The 15,649-nt window shown below is 44.0% G+C and overlaps 3 protein-coding genes across 3 annotated transcripts; 2 read left to right on the top strand and 1 right to left on the bottom strand.

Annotated features, from left to right (window-relative positions):
- Window positions 1–252: 252 nt before the first annotated feature.
- cytip (cytohesin 1 interacting protein) lies at window positions 253–4,133 on the top strand. Its single transcript, XM_053439627.1, has 8 exons — window positions 253–507; window positions 847–890; window positions 1,070–1,124; window positions 1,260–1,362; window positions 1,567–1,660; window positions 1,753–1,819; window positions 2,456–2,522; window positions 2,726–4,133. Exons 1-8 carry the CDS (start codon window positions 346–348, stop codon window positions 3,199–3,201), a joined length of 1,068 nt encoding a protein of 355 aa, XP_053295602.1. The 5' UTR covers window positions 253–345; the 3' UTR covers window positions 3,202–4,133.
- A 1,051-nt stretch (window positions 4,134–5,184) lies between these two features.
- LOC128456265 (ermin) lies at window positions 5,185–7,250 on the top strand. The gene is made up of 2 exons (XM_053440362.1): window positions 5,185–6,329; window positions 6,431–7,250. The coding sequence occupies exons 1-2, from the start codon at window positions 5,825–5,827 to the stop codon at window positions 6,823–6,825; spliced, it is 900 nt and encodes a 299-aa protein (XP_053296337.1). The 5' UTR covers window positions 5,185–5,824; the 3' UTR covers window positions 6,826–7,250.
- A 56-nt stretch (window positions 7,251–7,306) lies between these two features.
- Window positions 7,307–14,584, bottom strand: LOC128456264 (polypeptide N-acetylgalactosaminyltransferase 5). The gene is made up of 10 exons (XM_053440361.1): window positions 13,256–14,584; window positions 13,001–13,167; window positions 11,984–12,103; window positions 10,767–10,902; window positions 10,526–10,645; window positions 10,318–10,435; window positions 9,898–10,227; window positions 9,034–9,114; window positions 8,497–8,649; window positions 7,307–8,277 (listed from the first exon to the last, which is right to left on the bottom strand). Exons 1-10 carry the CDS (start codon window positions 14,356–14,358, stop codon window positions 8,134–8,136), a joined length of 2,472 nt encoding a protein of 823 aa, XP_053296336.1. The 5' UTR covers window positions 14,359–14,584; the 3' UTR covers window positions 7,307–8,133.
- Between the last annotated feature and the right edge of the window lie 1,065 nt (window positions 14,585–15,649).

The following is a 15,649-nucleotide window of genomic DNA, read 5'->3' on the forward strand; positions in this document are numbered from 1 at the left end:
GGAGGCATGAGGTGGCAGTTTCTCATGCATTACTGATTTCTGACAGACCATAAATCGAATTGCTAAGACTGCAGAAAAGGAAAGGGACTGTTTGAAGGGGAATTAAACATTGTACTTCCTTTTCAAAAAACGACCGACCAAGCTTTCTCGAGAACAGGAGTTAAAAGAGGTGAACAGGAAAGAGCGTATAGGAGGCTGAGTTCTGCAGACGCGGGTCCACCACAATCATCACATGACGTGGATTTCCGCTTTGACACATTTTACCCTTGGCTGCACGGCGGGGCCGGGCCTCACAGTCAGAGCTGCCGCGGCAGGACAGGATGGAGCTTTGAGGACTACTCCACCATGCAGTCCACCATGAATTTCAATGGGCTTCAACGCCAGGGCGGTCAGGAGATTGTGGATAACACTCAGAGGAAGAAAGGTTCTCTGTGGTCCAGACGTTCCCTGAGGGGGAGCAAGGATCGACTCCGGCAGAACACAAGCTCACTGCCCCGAGACTGCAAGGTGAGCCCATCACTCAAGTGTAGCATATGATTTAAAAAAAAAGATGTAAAGTGAACAAATTAAACCAAAAGTTTAGTGAAATATCACTAAATAAAAACTTAAGAATGAAGCTAGAATATTCTTTTACATTATTGTTTTTTAAAACACTCGTTGGCACAAACTGTGAAGGATAAACACAGCAGCTCCCTGCAACTGCCTAAAGCCTTTTAACAATTTTAATCTTTTGAGTTGTGTAACACTATAGGATCAACATGTTCTCACTTATTTAGCTTCGTGGAGGCTTCAAAATAAATCCTTTTTATTGTTTTAATGAAGAACTTTGCATTTCTCTGTTTGCAGCCCAAACGAAAAAACTCACTGGTCGACTACTCGGACCCACAAAGGTAAATCTATCAAACCTGATGTGCAATTTGTCTGGGTCTCTCCCGTGGCTTTACTGCATGTTGATATACTGCATACTATATACTGCATTTTTATTTTTTGCACTGTCTTTCGGTTAAAAGGAACAATGTACATACTGTAGAGAGAAGTTCCTAAGTTCCTTCCTTGTTCATTTGCACAGGACAACAATTGTACTGGAAAAGCAAGACAATGAAACATTCGGGTTTGAAATTCAGGTAAGCTTAAGAACATTTTACACAAACAAGTTTCATGCTTTCTCAGCTCTAATTTCTGGATCATCTTAAGGCTCCTTCTATTTTGTGGAAACGATTATTTCGGCTCCTTTGTGACACGCTTGTGTTTGGTTGCAGACCTACGGACTGCAGCTGAAGAACCTCTCTGCAGTGGAGATGTGCACGTCTGTGAGCAACGTGCAGGAGGACAGTGCGGCCGAGAGCGCAGGCCTGACCGCAGGTGAAGTTTCCATGCACATAGACAGCTGTCAAACCTCAGTGTATATTTCTGGTGTGCATAGATTGACAGAAATATATCTGGCAACACATGTAAACTACCACCCACACCCACACCCATGCTGATGCTCAAAAACAATATAACACAAACTGGTCTTCTCGTAATTTATAACTTCCCCTTTTTTTTTAACATCCTCATTCTCTATAGGCGATGTGATCGTCACCATCAACGGGGTCAGCATCGAAGGGTCGTCTCATCAGGACATACTGGCTCTGATAAGAGAATCAACCAACAGTCTGAAGTGAGTGACAGCAACGATAGGAACAGCCTGATAGCAGCGTTTGTGTAGCGAAAGGGCGTTGTGTAACGTTGTGTGACATGTTGTGATTCCAGGATGGAGACTGTCTGTGGGAACGTGGTGAAGCAGATCGAGCTGGAGAAGAGGGTGAACCTGCTCAAGGTGCGTTTCTGCAGCCCGGCCTTTCTTAAATGGACATGATGTGTATGACACCGTAGATCTTTGTAGATTGTAGATTTTTATTTAGCCCAGAAAAAATTGAATGACAATTAATAAACACTGCAGAGGCAAGCACACAAACAAACAGGCCCATTTTAAAGCCTCTAGAATATTGTAAAATACAAAAGGAACATGCAAAAATGAATATGACTACCTATGAGAGTCAGCAAATTCAAAATAACACGATTAGACTAAAGACTAAAACAATAAAAAACCACTGATATTAATATAAAGCTAAGTAAGAAAAGTTTATTTATCATAAGAGTCAAAAAGTACTTTACAGGACTGAAAACAAATCCACATATACACACTTAAAAGGATAATATAGAATCCAGTACACATACACAATACAGGGACAATAACATGGGCCCCAGAACTGAACCCTGTAGGACCCCCCCCCTGACCTTTACCAAATGATAAAAGCATGTGTCTGCATGAGCAAACCTGCATTTAAATACCAGTTGACCTACTGCATGAATATAACTTACGTGTCAGACTGTGATATTGTATTTGTTGGTGAAAAAATGTCATAAAATTAAACCACTGTGTTTTTTGTTCTTATTTTTTTTGCCCGTACAGCAATCACTACATGAGAAACGGATGGAGCTGCAGGCGCTCACATTACAGGAAAGACGGCTGATGCGAGGTGAGCCTTTGACTCAGCTGTCAAACCACAGGCACTTCCTTTCTCACAGTCTGAAGCGACACTGCTACTCCTGCGAAATCGAAGTGCGAGCTCAAGCTAAACTGGATGGAGGAGTTCCCCAGAGATACGAACTGTCGAAGCTGCTGACGAACTTCTCGACAACTGGAGTTCTCACTAACTCTGGGCCTTGATTGTGTTTTCAGGTAACTTGAACGACAGCAGCTTCCGCCTCTCCACGGACTCCTCGTTGAGCTCGCCCACAGGCCGCACGCATGGCCGGCGGTTCTCCAGTGACAGCAGCTACAGGAGCGCCGCGACCGATGACAGTGACCAGATCAGCGTGTTCGGGGACATGTGCTCCCCCAGCCCCTGCAGTGCAGCCAGCAACCCGGACGACAGCTGCTTCTTCTCCAGAGACTTCCTCTCGAAGGACAGCTCCAGCAGGTTCTCGCTGAGCTCCGGCCATCACCACCACCAACATTCCATTGGCCGCTCCAGCAGCTCCAGCTTCGCCGGCAGCAGCAGCTCCCTCTCCCCCTCGTGGGAGGAGACGAGGATCACCTCCTTGTTCGGGACCTTGCCCAGGAAGGGCCGGCGAGCCAGTGTTCGCAAACACATCCTCAAGTTGATTCCTGGACTCCAGCGGTCGGTTGAGGAGGACGAGACAAACACTCAGTGACTCGTTGTTCACACGCTCCTCCTCGTCTCCTCTACAAACCAACGAGGGTGTTCACGCTGTGAGACTTTGCAGTGAAGTGTTCACGCACTCAGAAAGGTTCTTTAAAAATCACAAGCATTGGCTTTAATGGAGACAGACATTGTGAAGGGTCTCCTGAACTTTAGAGATGAGCCTGGCACAAAAGCATTATGAAACTGTGAAGTGTTCGAATTAAGGTTAGCATCAGATTGTAATGTGTAAAAAACAAAATTATTTACCCATGTAACTTTAATAATTGTTGTTTTTTGTCATGTCCTAATCACAGTTTGTAACTAGAAAGCATTCAGCACAGCACAATCCTCTACCAAGGCCAACAGTCAACTTTAACTCCATCAAGCTGCTCCAAATTGCAGAGACATATCAGTTCTCTGAATGTGTGGATTTTTCCTCATCATTAATATGTGAGAAATTGGGGAAATGTGGAAAAACAACTTCTGGATCTGTCCCCTGATCAGGATCTGCATCAAATCCCACCCAGACTGTGTCCTTCCACCAAGTTTTATCTTCCTTCCTTCCAAACAACCAAACAAACGGACGGGTGAAAACATAACCTCCCTGGTGGAGGTAAAAAATCACCTTGGATTTTAAAATGTGACTATTGTGACTTGTATAAATGAGATCGACTCTTTTTACAAAGCCCGCGTTGACGTCTGCTCAGCTCAAAACAGGATGTGGGTACGGGTACAACTTACCTGTTTTCATTTCTACAACTATTTTCATACGCCTCACTTTCGTTGGGCGGAAGAACTGAAACTGCTTCTTGTAAATGTATATGTTTCACATTTGAGTGTAAAGCAATTGATTGATTCATTCTGTAGCATTTTTACACACGACCACGATGCAAAATATTTGTCAATGCATTCAAACAAAATATACTTGTAAAGTTTTATAAACCTGCCTGTGTTTTCTGCTTCTAACTGATAACAATGCACGGTAATTTTAAATTTATGGTTTAAACAGTAAAGGTGTGACTTATTACAACTTAGCTCTAATAAAACATCTGTTAATGATGCAGGTTATTTGGGAGAAATTACATTAGTTTTCAAATAGAAGCTACAAAACGTATGCAAAGCAGCACCACATGTTTCCTGTAAGAAGTTACACTTCTCTGGTTTCCTGCTGCAGAAGGAGTGTGAGTGAGAGAGAGAGAGAGAGAGAGAGAGAGAGAGAGAGAGAGAGAGAGAGAGAGAGAGAGAGAGAGAGAGAGAGAGAGAGAGAGAGAGAGAGAGAGAGAGAGAGAGAGAGAGAGAGAGAGAGAGAGAGAGAGAGAGAGAGAGAGAGAGAGAGAGAGAGAGAAACAGAAAGAGAGAGAGAGAGAGACAGAGAGAGAGAGACAGAAAGAGAGACAGAGAGAGACAGAGAGATAGAGACAGAAGAGAGAGAGAGAGAGAGAGAGAGAGCTACATGCATCATTACATTTTGACAAATTACCTGCTTTCTTACTCATTGTTACTATTCACAAATATTGATGCACTTTATTTGAACAGTTGGAGAGAGAGATCATTTATTATATTTTGAAGAAGAAAATTTAAATTAAATGTTTAAATTTGTACAAAATATAATATATGTTAAATCGTTTTTTTATGTATAAATATAGATAAAGATTTATATACAAAAAAATAAACAAATATATGTCTGTACAGAGATTACCTTCAGCGACAAAAGTACAAGTACATGGTCATGCAGTAAAATGTCCCCTGACAGTACATTATTATATAAAGACAAATGCATCAATGTGTATGGAATGTTAATAATTCACTTCACTTGAAATGTGGCAAAGAGCCTCAATTAGACACAAGAGCCTTTGCAAGATAGTACAATCCGGTGTCACTCCTTCAAAGTAAGGTACCTACAGTACTTGAGTAAATGTACTAAGCTAATTTACTGAGTCCACTGTTTTGACAGCCTTTCAGGGGCCTTACTTAAGATCTTTATCACTTTCATAACATATATTTGTATAGCACTTATCTAAACGAGGTTACAAAGTGATTACCACAGAAGTCCATGGCTAAATTAAGATTTGATTGTAATAAAAGATATTTTCAGTCCAATTTAAGAGCCAAAACATAAGATGATAATGTCAAGACCTTAAAATTACAGTTCCCATTATGCATTTAAAACTCAAGACCTAACGGGTCTCGGTCTCAGGACGTTACTGTTTCAGTCAGTAAAATACTTAGAAGAAAACGTATGTGAAGAATGTTAATCCAGACTGAACACGTTCCAGAGGAGAGGTGGTCACCCAGCAGAGATTAGAGAATGAGTACAATCGCTCTATATGCAGAGGCCAGAGCAACAAAGAAGCTTTGTTGGGTCCACAACAAAACCCCTGTTCTCCAGTGAGTTCAGCACGCACACAGAATGACATGGTACCACTGCAGAGCTGGACCTTACACACATTCTTTTCCATCTTTAAGACAATGCTGGACAGAAACCGGTGTTTTGATGACACATTTGGAAACGCTGGAGCAGCCGAGTCTGAGGATGTTTAACCTCTGATGGTTCCCTCTGCAGAGAGCCACTTAGAGCATCAGAGCGGTTTTATTTTCAACATCTCAGAGGAAAGAAAACCAGTCGGACGGAGATGGAGACAAGCCAGGCACCGCCAAAGCCCCCGAGACTCACGGCACAGGAAGAAAACGCACTGGTGTCCCAAGTGCTGGAGATCATTGGGGGGTTCACGGAGGAGGCCCTGCAGACCCTGGACCAGCCCGAGGAGAGAGATGTGTGGTCGATGGAGGAAGGAGACGACTCTGTGTTCTACAGCGACGAGGACCAAACTCATCAGGATGTGAAAGGAGACGCATCTTGTGAAGCTGGTGCAGAACCAGTCCCTCAGATGGAGGGTGACAAGGACAAGTTAGAGATGGAGACGCCAACGACTCTCCTGACAAAGAGAGAAGAGGAATGCCGAGAGCTCCAGAGTCAAAAGACTGAACTTGTGCACGAGTCAGATCCTACACATGCAGGAGCAAAGGCTGATCCCAGTTCAGAGACCTTGGTGAGCACTAGCGGAGAATCTCTGCAGCCAAATTGTACAAATGCTGACGTGCAAACACACGATGGGTCGGATGTATCATCAGACACAGGTAAGAGGGAGTTTGGTATCATTGTGTGGTGAAATTGATTGATAGGGAAGGTTTTTATTTACAGAGGACAACAGATTTTTCTCTCTTCCTTCCCCTTTCAGCAAATCCACAAGTCAAAGATGAGAAAGAGGCTCAGACACCAAACCCTGAATCTTTACATGTGACTCAGGAGGAGGAGAGTTGCTCCAGGCTGAGGGAGGAGGCAGACGTCCCAAAGGAAACGTCTGAAGCCGACCTCCAGATATCAGGTGACAGAAGAATGAAGGAAAAGCAGAGGCCTGAGCAGGACCCCAACTCCCATGATCCTGTGGGGTTTCGTCAGGGCTCCACCTGTCGGGGCTACTCCACCCTGCCGGCACAGAAGAAGCCCGCTGACCAGAAATCCTTCGATCACGTCAACTTGTCCAAGTACAGCACGGTGTCCTACCGCAAGATCCGCCGAGGCAACACCCGGCAGAAGATCGACGAGTTTGAGTACATGATTATGAAATTGTAAGAAACTGCTGGATATGAACCCCAGCAAAGAATGAGTGTTAAAGAAAACATGTTTCCTATATCACCTAATCTTATCACACATCCATATTTATTATTAGTATTAAAATAGTCTTGTAGATTGCATTGAAAGTGTTTGATATAACTCTCCCAGACAAAAACAACTGTAACTATCTGTTTTGCAGTCATTAATATGAGAGGAGTCTCTTGGCTCTTCATTTGGTTTCAGCCTGGAAACATCATTATGTAAGGCAGGTATGTAAACAGCAGATTAAATAAATAAGAAGCTCTGAGATTTATAATCCGACTAACTGGAATAAGTAAGGTGTTGTATGGCATTAGAGCTTCAGGATCTAAACCTCTGGAGAGACTCGGAGTAGTGGAACTATTAGATGAAGCATTGTTGAGTGATTAACTGAGGCTGCGTACTTATCCACACAGAAGAAGAAATAATAATAATAATAATAAAGAGATATGCAATGAAATCTTTATCGTCATCCGTTTTACTTTCTCAAGAAAATGCATTTGCATGGGTTTGTGGTTATCGGGTGTGATAATCAGGAAATCACAGCACAGGTTTGTTTGGGTGTAACGATCTAACACTTCCCCCTAGTGACAAAAATAAAATCATACAACAGACCACAAAACAAAATCTACAGCTAAATGACACAACATTAGAAACCAGAGAAGCAGCCATTGCACCCGAGAAACTCATAACACAAAACACATCTAAAAAGCAGATGTGACACATTTTATACAAACAAATAAATTGTACTTTACATGCAACTGAATTCATTATTTTACTTAGCTCCTCCAGGGGGAACATTTTTTTTACAATCGCTTTCATCTTTTCTTATTATTAATCTTTGGTTTAGTGAAATAATGCTGTACAAAAGAAATTAATATTGGAGTGTTCTTCCATGAAATCTCACCTGTAGCCCGGTTTTGGAAAAAACTAAACAAAAATAATAACTCCCCCCCACATACCACGGTAAAGAATGTTTTTGTAAAACATTTGAAAACTTCCTGTGCAAACTTCCATAAGCAGATAAAAAAATCCCTATTATCTGAGGCGTATAAATGTATAAACTCGAGGTCAGTCCACACTGATGAATTACAAGTACATTAGAAACATTGCACATCCCCCCCCCACACCGTCTGACACATGTCACTGCCATCGAAGCGTCTCCAGCTTCCTGCGGGCGGTCCCGTGTTTTGAGGTCAGACAACAAACCGCTCTGCAGAGTCAGGCCACTGAACGTCTCTGTAGTGCTTGTTCCACGCATTAAAGAAAAGACCGAGGTGGGTCTCATCACTGGATGTGGTGGTAGTGTGTGAACTGCCACTTCTGGAGGGCGTTGGTGGGCACACACGGCTTGAGGCAGACGGAGTCACCCTGAGGCCCCGCCTCCAGGCACATGTGGTGGGACACGGACTCCGATATGAGGTGCTCCGCCTTCACAAAGACAAAAACAGGAAACGTAATTAACGAACAAAGCTTCAGCCTCTAAATACTGATCCTACAACATGGCAGCGTTAAGCTTCTGCTGGATTTGAAGCAAGGGAAACCTGACCTTTGAATACAAAGAATTCCTTAAGCGCCAGAGTTGGAACAGGGGAAAGGGAAAAATTCAAAGATAGAGACAAAGTAAACAGGCGATCAAAGCCAGCCTACCAGAGCGGAGTTGGTGGATTGATGGAACCAGCGTATGTCAAGGTCGGCATTGTCACATGATTTTAGAACGACGCCGTTGCCTTTGGCTTGGGGAGCGATGCACAGGTCCTGCTGACGAATGTGTCTCATCCAGGTGTGATTGAAGTGCTGACTCTGAAAACCACAGAGAAAAACATGGGAGTGCCAAGGATATAATAGCCCTCTGTGAAAAGCTGAAAGATGTTGAAAGATTTTGAATGATGGCTCAGCGGAGCGCTTTCTGAATCCAAGAAGACCACATTTAGAAAAGCCCGGGCTTGTTTGGAGCTCCACCCTTGTTGATGGTGGCTCCGGTCCTATGTTGGACTCTAAGTCTATTCCTGCTTCCACAGTCATGACACTAAAGTGTGCCTGCTGTCCTCAGAAGCACCCAGACAACGCTGAAATAGTCATGTCTGCGAATACTCAAGTAAAGCAAACATTGAATGTTTAATTGAATTACTCAAAGATGGTTTACTTGCTGTCAAATAATAGGTTAAATAAAATAAAGACACCTACCTGTCTACTGAGATCACATGTCTCGAAGGACACGGAGCTTTTCTGCAGACTGAGACATTTTCTCAAGCCGAGGTTGAAAACCTGCAGGGAAAATGAGGAGTTTGACATTTTAAACAAATGAAACAACATTGCTGAAAACATTTGTTGACTTGTTCCTGTTTGTATTACTTTGATGAATCCTGACTGAACAAAGAGAACAGCCACAGTCTCTGTGTGCAGCGTTTTCTGCAGGTTTCAACAAGTTAAAATGAAGACTATTTAAGACCTTTTTAGGACCGTGATGAATGATATGTAAAACCTCTGTCAACTGGGACAGATGTAGGGGAATGTCAACTTACTTACACAAGCAGTCTACAGTAGCAGAGTGTAAAACGCCACGTTACCTCCCAGCCTACACGCTGTGATACATTCTAACAGTGGTGTTTGTACCATCAGTTATCAGTTCCACGTTGGTCTTATTTGTAGTTTCATTACAGCGTGCTAATATCTGTATCCTGAGAAAGCACTACAACACACAGAGAGATTACTAACCGGGTAAGCCACCAAAATATTTCTTTTGAATCTAAAATTCTAAATTTAAAACGTGACAGAAACAGCGTAAAATGAATGCTGTCATAATTAAGACCTATATAGTACCTAATATTTTAAGGTACTTTATAATAAAAGTAAAATTTATAATCCTATTATTGAATTGTAGACTTTTAAAATTATTTTTTGAAGACCCAGAGGAAACTGGGTGTTTCTTTGTTTACGTTTCTCTAAATGATCGTGAAGCTGCTATCATCTCTTCTGTGAACTCCTGATCAAAACTGACCCAACCTGTGAACAGAGACATGTACGAGCTGCTGCAGAGAATTCACGTACCATGCCCTCAGCTTTGACTAAAGGAGCCACCATGTCCGGATACACGTTGTCCAGGTACCACTTGAAACTCTTGCATTCCAGCTTCTTCCTCAGCCCGATCTGGTCGGTGAGGTTGCCGATGTGGATGGCCTCCTTGTCCAGCAGGTGGTGGTAGCCGTGGCCGTAGAAGAGGTCCTTGTATCCGTCCAGCCAGACCTCCACCACCCTGGCCAGGTTGCGCTCCACCGTCTTCTGCCTGTCCTTGGGGAATTTGTACGGGTTCTGTCCTCGGAAAATGTGTCCCACCCGAGAGCAGGGGATGATCTCGATTTCCCCTCCGCACATCCAGATCTGTTGAGATGTCAGATGAGGAGTCACGTCAGAGAAGATCCCGAAACAACTAAGGTCAGTATTCATGAATAAATAACTTCAGCATTATACCTTAAAGGAAATCTCCATGTTCTCCCCGCCCCACACATCCAGGCCTGGGTCATAGGCACCCAGCTCATAGAAGAACTTTTTGTCGATGGAGAAAAGGCCTCCAGCCATAACTGGACACCTGGAAGATTAAAAAATATATATATTAAGCTCAATGATACGTGGACAAAATGAATGAACAGAAGATCAGCATGAAAACAACTTAAAGTACCTGATGGGATCTGCGATGGTCATGTTGGTCGCCTTTATGTAGCTATCTGGTACTGGGCTCCAGCCAAACACCAGAGGCCATTTGAAGATACCTCTCTGGAAGTTGTCGACCAGATTATAACTGAAGAGAAAAAGCCAGAACAGAAGCTCTTAAGTCAAAGTGACAGATCTTCAATTCCACGTTCAACATAACTCTCAAAATCACGACGGCAGCCTCTGTCCGGTTTGTTTCATTCTTTCACCTCATGTCCTTGTCGCTGATGACTTCGATCACTGGACAGGGAACCTTCCTGCGATCCTGATACACTCGCTCCAGGAGCGGCTCCAGCCAGCCCACGTTGCACTCGACGTGGGAGTCCAGGAAGGTGAGGACATCCCCTGTGTGAGGAGAGCAAACATCCTGCTGCAGTTATACAAACAACCTTATCTGCAGTTTAACACTGGGACCCTTTAACACTGAGAGGCAGATGCTTGTTGAGGGACTAATACGTATGACAGGAGAGTGGTAGAGTTTTTCTACAATGATAATAAATACAATATAATAACATAAGGCCATATATGTAGTATTGCAATGAAACTAAATGTGCAAGTGTTTAATGCCACTGCTTTAAGATTCATTCATTTTTGCAGACAGTTATAACTCTTTTCTGTGCATTACCTTGTCTTTATCACCTTAAACATGTCTCTCATTTAAATTTGTAAAGTCTCCTAGGGTCCTTTGAAAGGAAGTATAAAAACTTACATTTTAATGCTATTATTATTATTTTTATTATTATAGATCTTGATGTTCGACAGTGTAGGACTATTTTATGTCAAATGATTAATTTAGGTTACCATAACACTTCCTTTTTTCTTTTATATTTCTACTATAAGAGCTCGACAAACATGCGTAGGATTGTTTGACCGTGGCAGAGGTATGTGCTCTACTAAGTGCTATGTAGTTACATATGTGAACTTTCAGAATCTGTCACTTTGTGCGTTTTGTGTAATCGAATGAGCACGTTGGGACAAACGCAGCTGCAAAAAGCAAAGAAATATTTCCGATTTGCAAAAGACACAAAGTCACAGGCTTTCTATAAATCTATCTGTGTCTATTCAGAGTTTCACAAACAGAGACGATGACACCTGAGTTACCAACCAACAGATTGTTGTCTATTTAAGAAATATGTAACCAATTCTAAACTATGTACTTGAACAACGATGACACACTTCTTATCTGATGAGCTGCAGACCTGTATATCTGGTTGTACAGTGTTTGTATCCATGTCACGTTTGTCACACAACAGCAGCTATAAGCTTGTGAAGCAAGGAAATCCATTATTTGGAGAAGACTGAGTATTTTCAGTTTCAAAGTCCGACCCTGACGTATTTATGTGGATTCTTATTCACACCCTCATTCAGTCCTGATCACCTGTGTGTGTATGAACCATTCAGTGAAGACAGTAAATGATATCTGTACCTTTGGCCACAGCAGCCCCGGCGAGCCTGGCTCGGATCAGACCCTCACGCTCCTTCAGACGAACGATTCGCACTTTGGGAAACTGGGACATGTACTTGTCCAGAGGCTCCTTCAGATAATCTACAGGGGAACAAGAGAGCAGTGAAAATACCACACAAAAAGAAAAAGTACACAAGCGCTTCACAATATTAATGATCATTAGAAACACTGAGGTTAAACTTCCAGGACTGCCGGTGATATCTGGTGACTGTGTTTGCTTGTTATGCAGCAGAGATAAAACTACTTAATCTCCAATATTATAATTTGCTAAAGTTTCATATAATATAAGAACCTATGATGGAACTCTCTTTATATAAACTAAACAATTTGTTTAGTAGAAATACTGAAGAGATTAATCCATAATAAACATAACAGTGAGCTGCTGCCTTAGTGTTGTGAGTAAATAAACAGGGGCGGGACTCTTAAGACGCACAACGTTCACTTCGGTCACCTTTCACTAAACCACTGTTTGTATCGGTCACTTGTAATGGATCACGATTATCCATTGCGTTAGCTGAGCGCTCTGCTGCTGACGCTCTCCCAGTTAACCACTAACAGCAATGGTGGTGAAGACAACAGTTCCCATAATCCCACGCTGCTTCACAACACACTTGAAGTAACTGGGGGACAGATTCTTCAAAGACAACAGGAAGAACAACATTTACATCCTGTTTTTTGTCTAAATGTCCTCAGATGGTGGACACACACTTGGATGACACAACACAAGCAGTGTGAAGAACCTGTCCCCCAGTTTCTCCAATTGTTTTGGATTTGGCTGCAACGCTGTTTACCCCTGAAACTCCTGTTTGTGTTTTGTGGACCGGACCACTCCCCCCCACCCCTCCATCGGCAGAGTGCTGAGTAGATAATGAACAAACTTCCCTTTTTTTCGGTGAACTATCCCTTTAATATGAGTTTTCTGGTGTTGGCAGTATTCCAGACCCTCTCCCCCCTGTGAGACCCCTGGGACACTGTTACCTCTGGTGCTGAAGTCATCCACCAGGATGATCTCCTTGAGCAGGTGCTCTGGAGACCTGTTGATCACACTGTGCACGGAGCGCAGCAGCGTGGACCACACCTCGTCCACGAAGCAGAAGATCACGCTGGTGGTGGGCAGGTCGTCGTGGACCAGGTTGCGTGCGCACCTTGAGAGCCCAAGGAAGAAAGACACGAGTCAGATGTGTGCGTGTTGAAGCTGTTTGATTGGTGGAGACGTGCGGAGGGGACACTCACATCTCGGGCCTGGTGTCCGGGATGGCGCGGTCCAACGGGATCTGGTCGCTCAGGTAGACGTTGAAGTGACCTTCATCCCATCTCCTCCTCACCTCCACGTCTTCCTCGCTGCCGACCAGCGCTGCGTGACCGAACTGTCCCAGAGCTTTGTCGTCTCTTGGACTCTGAGTCACATCCAGGGAGAGCACTTTGTGGACACCCCCTGGTTTTGTGATGGCCTTGACCTTTGAACCCTCTCCACCTCCGAGCTCTACTGGTGCATGGGGCTTCTTCGGTGGGCCTACATCCTTCTTACCAGTCTCCTGCCTCTGCTCTTTCTGCTCGTCTTTGACGTCCTCGGGCTGGACAGGTTTGGGTGCTGGTTCATCGGGGTGTGCCTCCTCAGGCTGGGCCACTTTGTCCCGGACTTGCTTTGAGTCTGGTTTCTCCACAATGGCTCCAGCTTCTTTCTTTGAGTTGGGCACCTGGATCCCATCAGACCCTTCAGCAGGCGGGGCCACTTCCTTAGGAACCTCTACCACACTGCTCTTCTCTAACTTTGCCTCATTCAGGTCCAAGTTGACCGCTTTCTTCTCTACGGGGGCGCCATGCTTTGCCCCTTCCTCACGTTTAGAACCATCCTTGGGCTGATTATCCACAGACTTCCCCTTCAGCAGCTGCTCCTGCCTCCCTCCTCTTCCACGTCTGTACACCTGTGCCAGGTCGATGGCCGGGCCGAGAGCGTCTTTCACCGGGAACTTGAGGGCCGGGTCCACCTTCTGCACCGGGTGTCTGAACCTCCTCTTCACCGGCTGGGTGGTCCTGGCCTGCAGCCTGGAGAGCTCCCTCTCCTTGACCATCCTCTCCTTCAGCAGCAGACTGCCCGGGTCGTTGAAGGAGAGGCGCAGCGCAGCCATGTCGAACAGGAGCCAGACGACGGAGGCGACGAACACGAAGGCGAGGATCCTCCCGCTGTCGCGCATGTATCTCCTCACCTTCATCGTGCTGCAGACTCCAGGAAGCAGGACAAGGCTCGGGGGGACGGTAAGTATGGAAGTGACGCCTCTTGTGTTTTGAACGGGAGCTGTTCTCAGGTCTGTGGAGATCAGCTGCCTGCGTGGCATGCTCCAGGCATGAGAGCTGTCACACACACGGACCCACACATACACACATTCACACACGCTGTGGTCCCAGTATCACGTCCAGCCGCCCGGACCCATGTTCGCGTGGCACCAGCAACTTATCCCCGAGACAAAAGTTGTTCTGAAGTTTCCTTGACACGCGGATGTTTGGTCTGAGGACGTAGGACGTGAGTCCTGGCTGCTGCGACGCTGCACTCTGATTGGCCAAGCTGACAGGAAACGTGTCAACCTGCGCCGAGTCCAGTGTAAAGTCAGCGAGAGGAAGTGGAGGCGGAACAGGAAGTGCAAAGTTCCGCCTTCAAAACAAAGCACTAAAAGAGCCAAGTGTGTGAGAAAGTTAGGTCGATATGGAGTATACACAATATACACAGTATACACAATATACACAGTATACACAATATACACAATATACACTATATGCTATACATACACTATTATATACATTATATACACAATACACACCTTTATTCACAATATACAATTGTATACACAATATACACTATTATACACAATATACACAATATACACTATTATACACAATATACACGATATATACTAAGGGGCCTATTCCACCCAATGGCAGTGGTATTGAATGAAACACCTGAATTCAAATACATTCAGATATGAATGTGTCATCCTCCCAGTGACGAACAGGGTGTAAGCCTGAAATGTTGCAGCTTATGTTTGCTATAGTTTTTTTGTTAAGAAGTAGCTCTAACGTCATTAGATGCAGTTGATCTATTGTAAGCAAACTAAACCGGTGACCTGCACACACCTTAAAATGTAAGGCGCGGGAGGGCGAGTTTATTAATACAATACCATTCATACAAAAGGTATTTCAAAGGCTTGGCAATAGAAATACAATGAGGAAAAATATATGTAGGTTAAGATATTAAGTCAAAAAAAGACCATTAAAAGTGGTATGTATGCTTATACATCAAAAGCATGATGAGCCTCAGCAAATAACAGTGATACTGACTGAAATGACCTGACAGTGTTAGGTAGGTTCATACATGTAGCATAACTTGATTTACAAGTGTGATGAACCTGTCGTGTGTGTGTGTGTGTGTGTGTGTGTGTGTGTGTACTCATCAGACAGGTGAGGCAGGTGAGCTTCTCTCACTTTGGATTGAACACAGGCCGACTCCACATGGTTAACACACCCATAGATGACGCAGTGAAAACAACGACACCGATGTTGACATCACAAAATATGCGCTCACACTCATGTTTGTGTCTTTGAATGAATTCATTACATGTTGGGCTAAATAAA

The sequence above is a fragment of the Pleuronectes platessa genome, chromosome 14 (genome assembly GCF_947347685.1).
Source record: "Pleuronectes platessa chromosome 14, fPlePla1.1, whole genome shotgun sequence".
NCBI lineage: Eukaryota > Metazoa > Chordata > Actinopteri > Pleuronectiformes > Pleuronectidae > Pleuronectes > Pleuronectes platessa.

Excerpts from the sequence above, each read along its gene's own strand:
- cytip (XM_053439627.1), top strand. The coding sequence starts at position 346 with ATGCAGTCCACCATGAATTTCAATGGGCTTCAACGCCAGGGCGGTCAG. Across the intron at positions 508-846 it reads CACTGCCCCGAGACTGCAAG|CCCAAACGAAAAAACTCACT; the intron begins GTGAGCCCATCA and ends CTCTGTTTGCAG. Across the intron at positions 891-1,069 it reads GACTACTCGGACCCACAAAG|GACAACAATTGTACTGGAAA; the intron begins GTAAATCTATCA and ends TCATTTGCACAG.
- LOC128456265 (XM_053440362.1), top strand. The coding sequence starts at position 5,825 with ATGGAGACAAGCCAGGCACCGCCAAAGCCCCCGAGACTCACGGCACAG. Across the intron at positions 6,330-6,430 it reads GGATGTATCATCAGACACAG|CAAATCCACAAGTCAAAGAT; the intron begins GTAAGAGGGAGT and ends TTCCCCTTTCAG.
- LOC128456264 (XM_053440361.1), bottom strand. The coding sequence starts at position 14,358 with ATGCCACGCAGGCAGCTGATCTCCACAGACCTGAGAACAGCTCCCGTT. Across the intron at positions 10,903-11,983 it reads CGGGGCTGCTGTGGCCAAAG|GGGATGTCCTCACCTTCCTG; the intron begins GTACAGATATCA and ends CTCCTCACACAG. Across the intron at positions 9,115-9,897 it reads TAGTCAAAGCTGAGGGCATG|GTTTTCAACCTCGGCTTGAG; the intron begins GTACGTGAATTC and ends TTTTCCCTGCAG.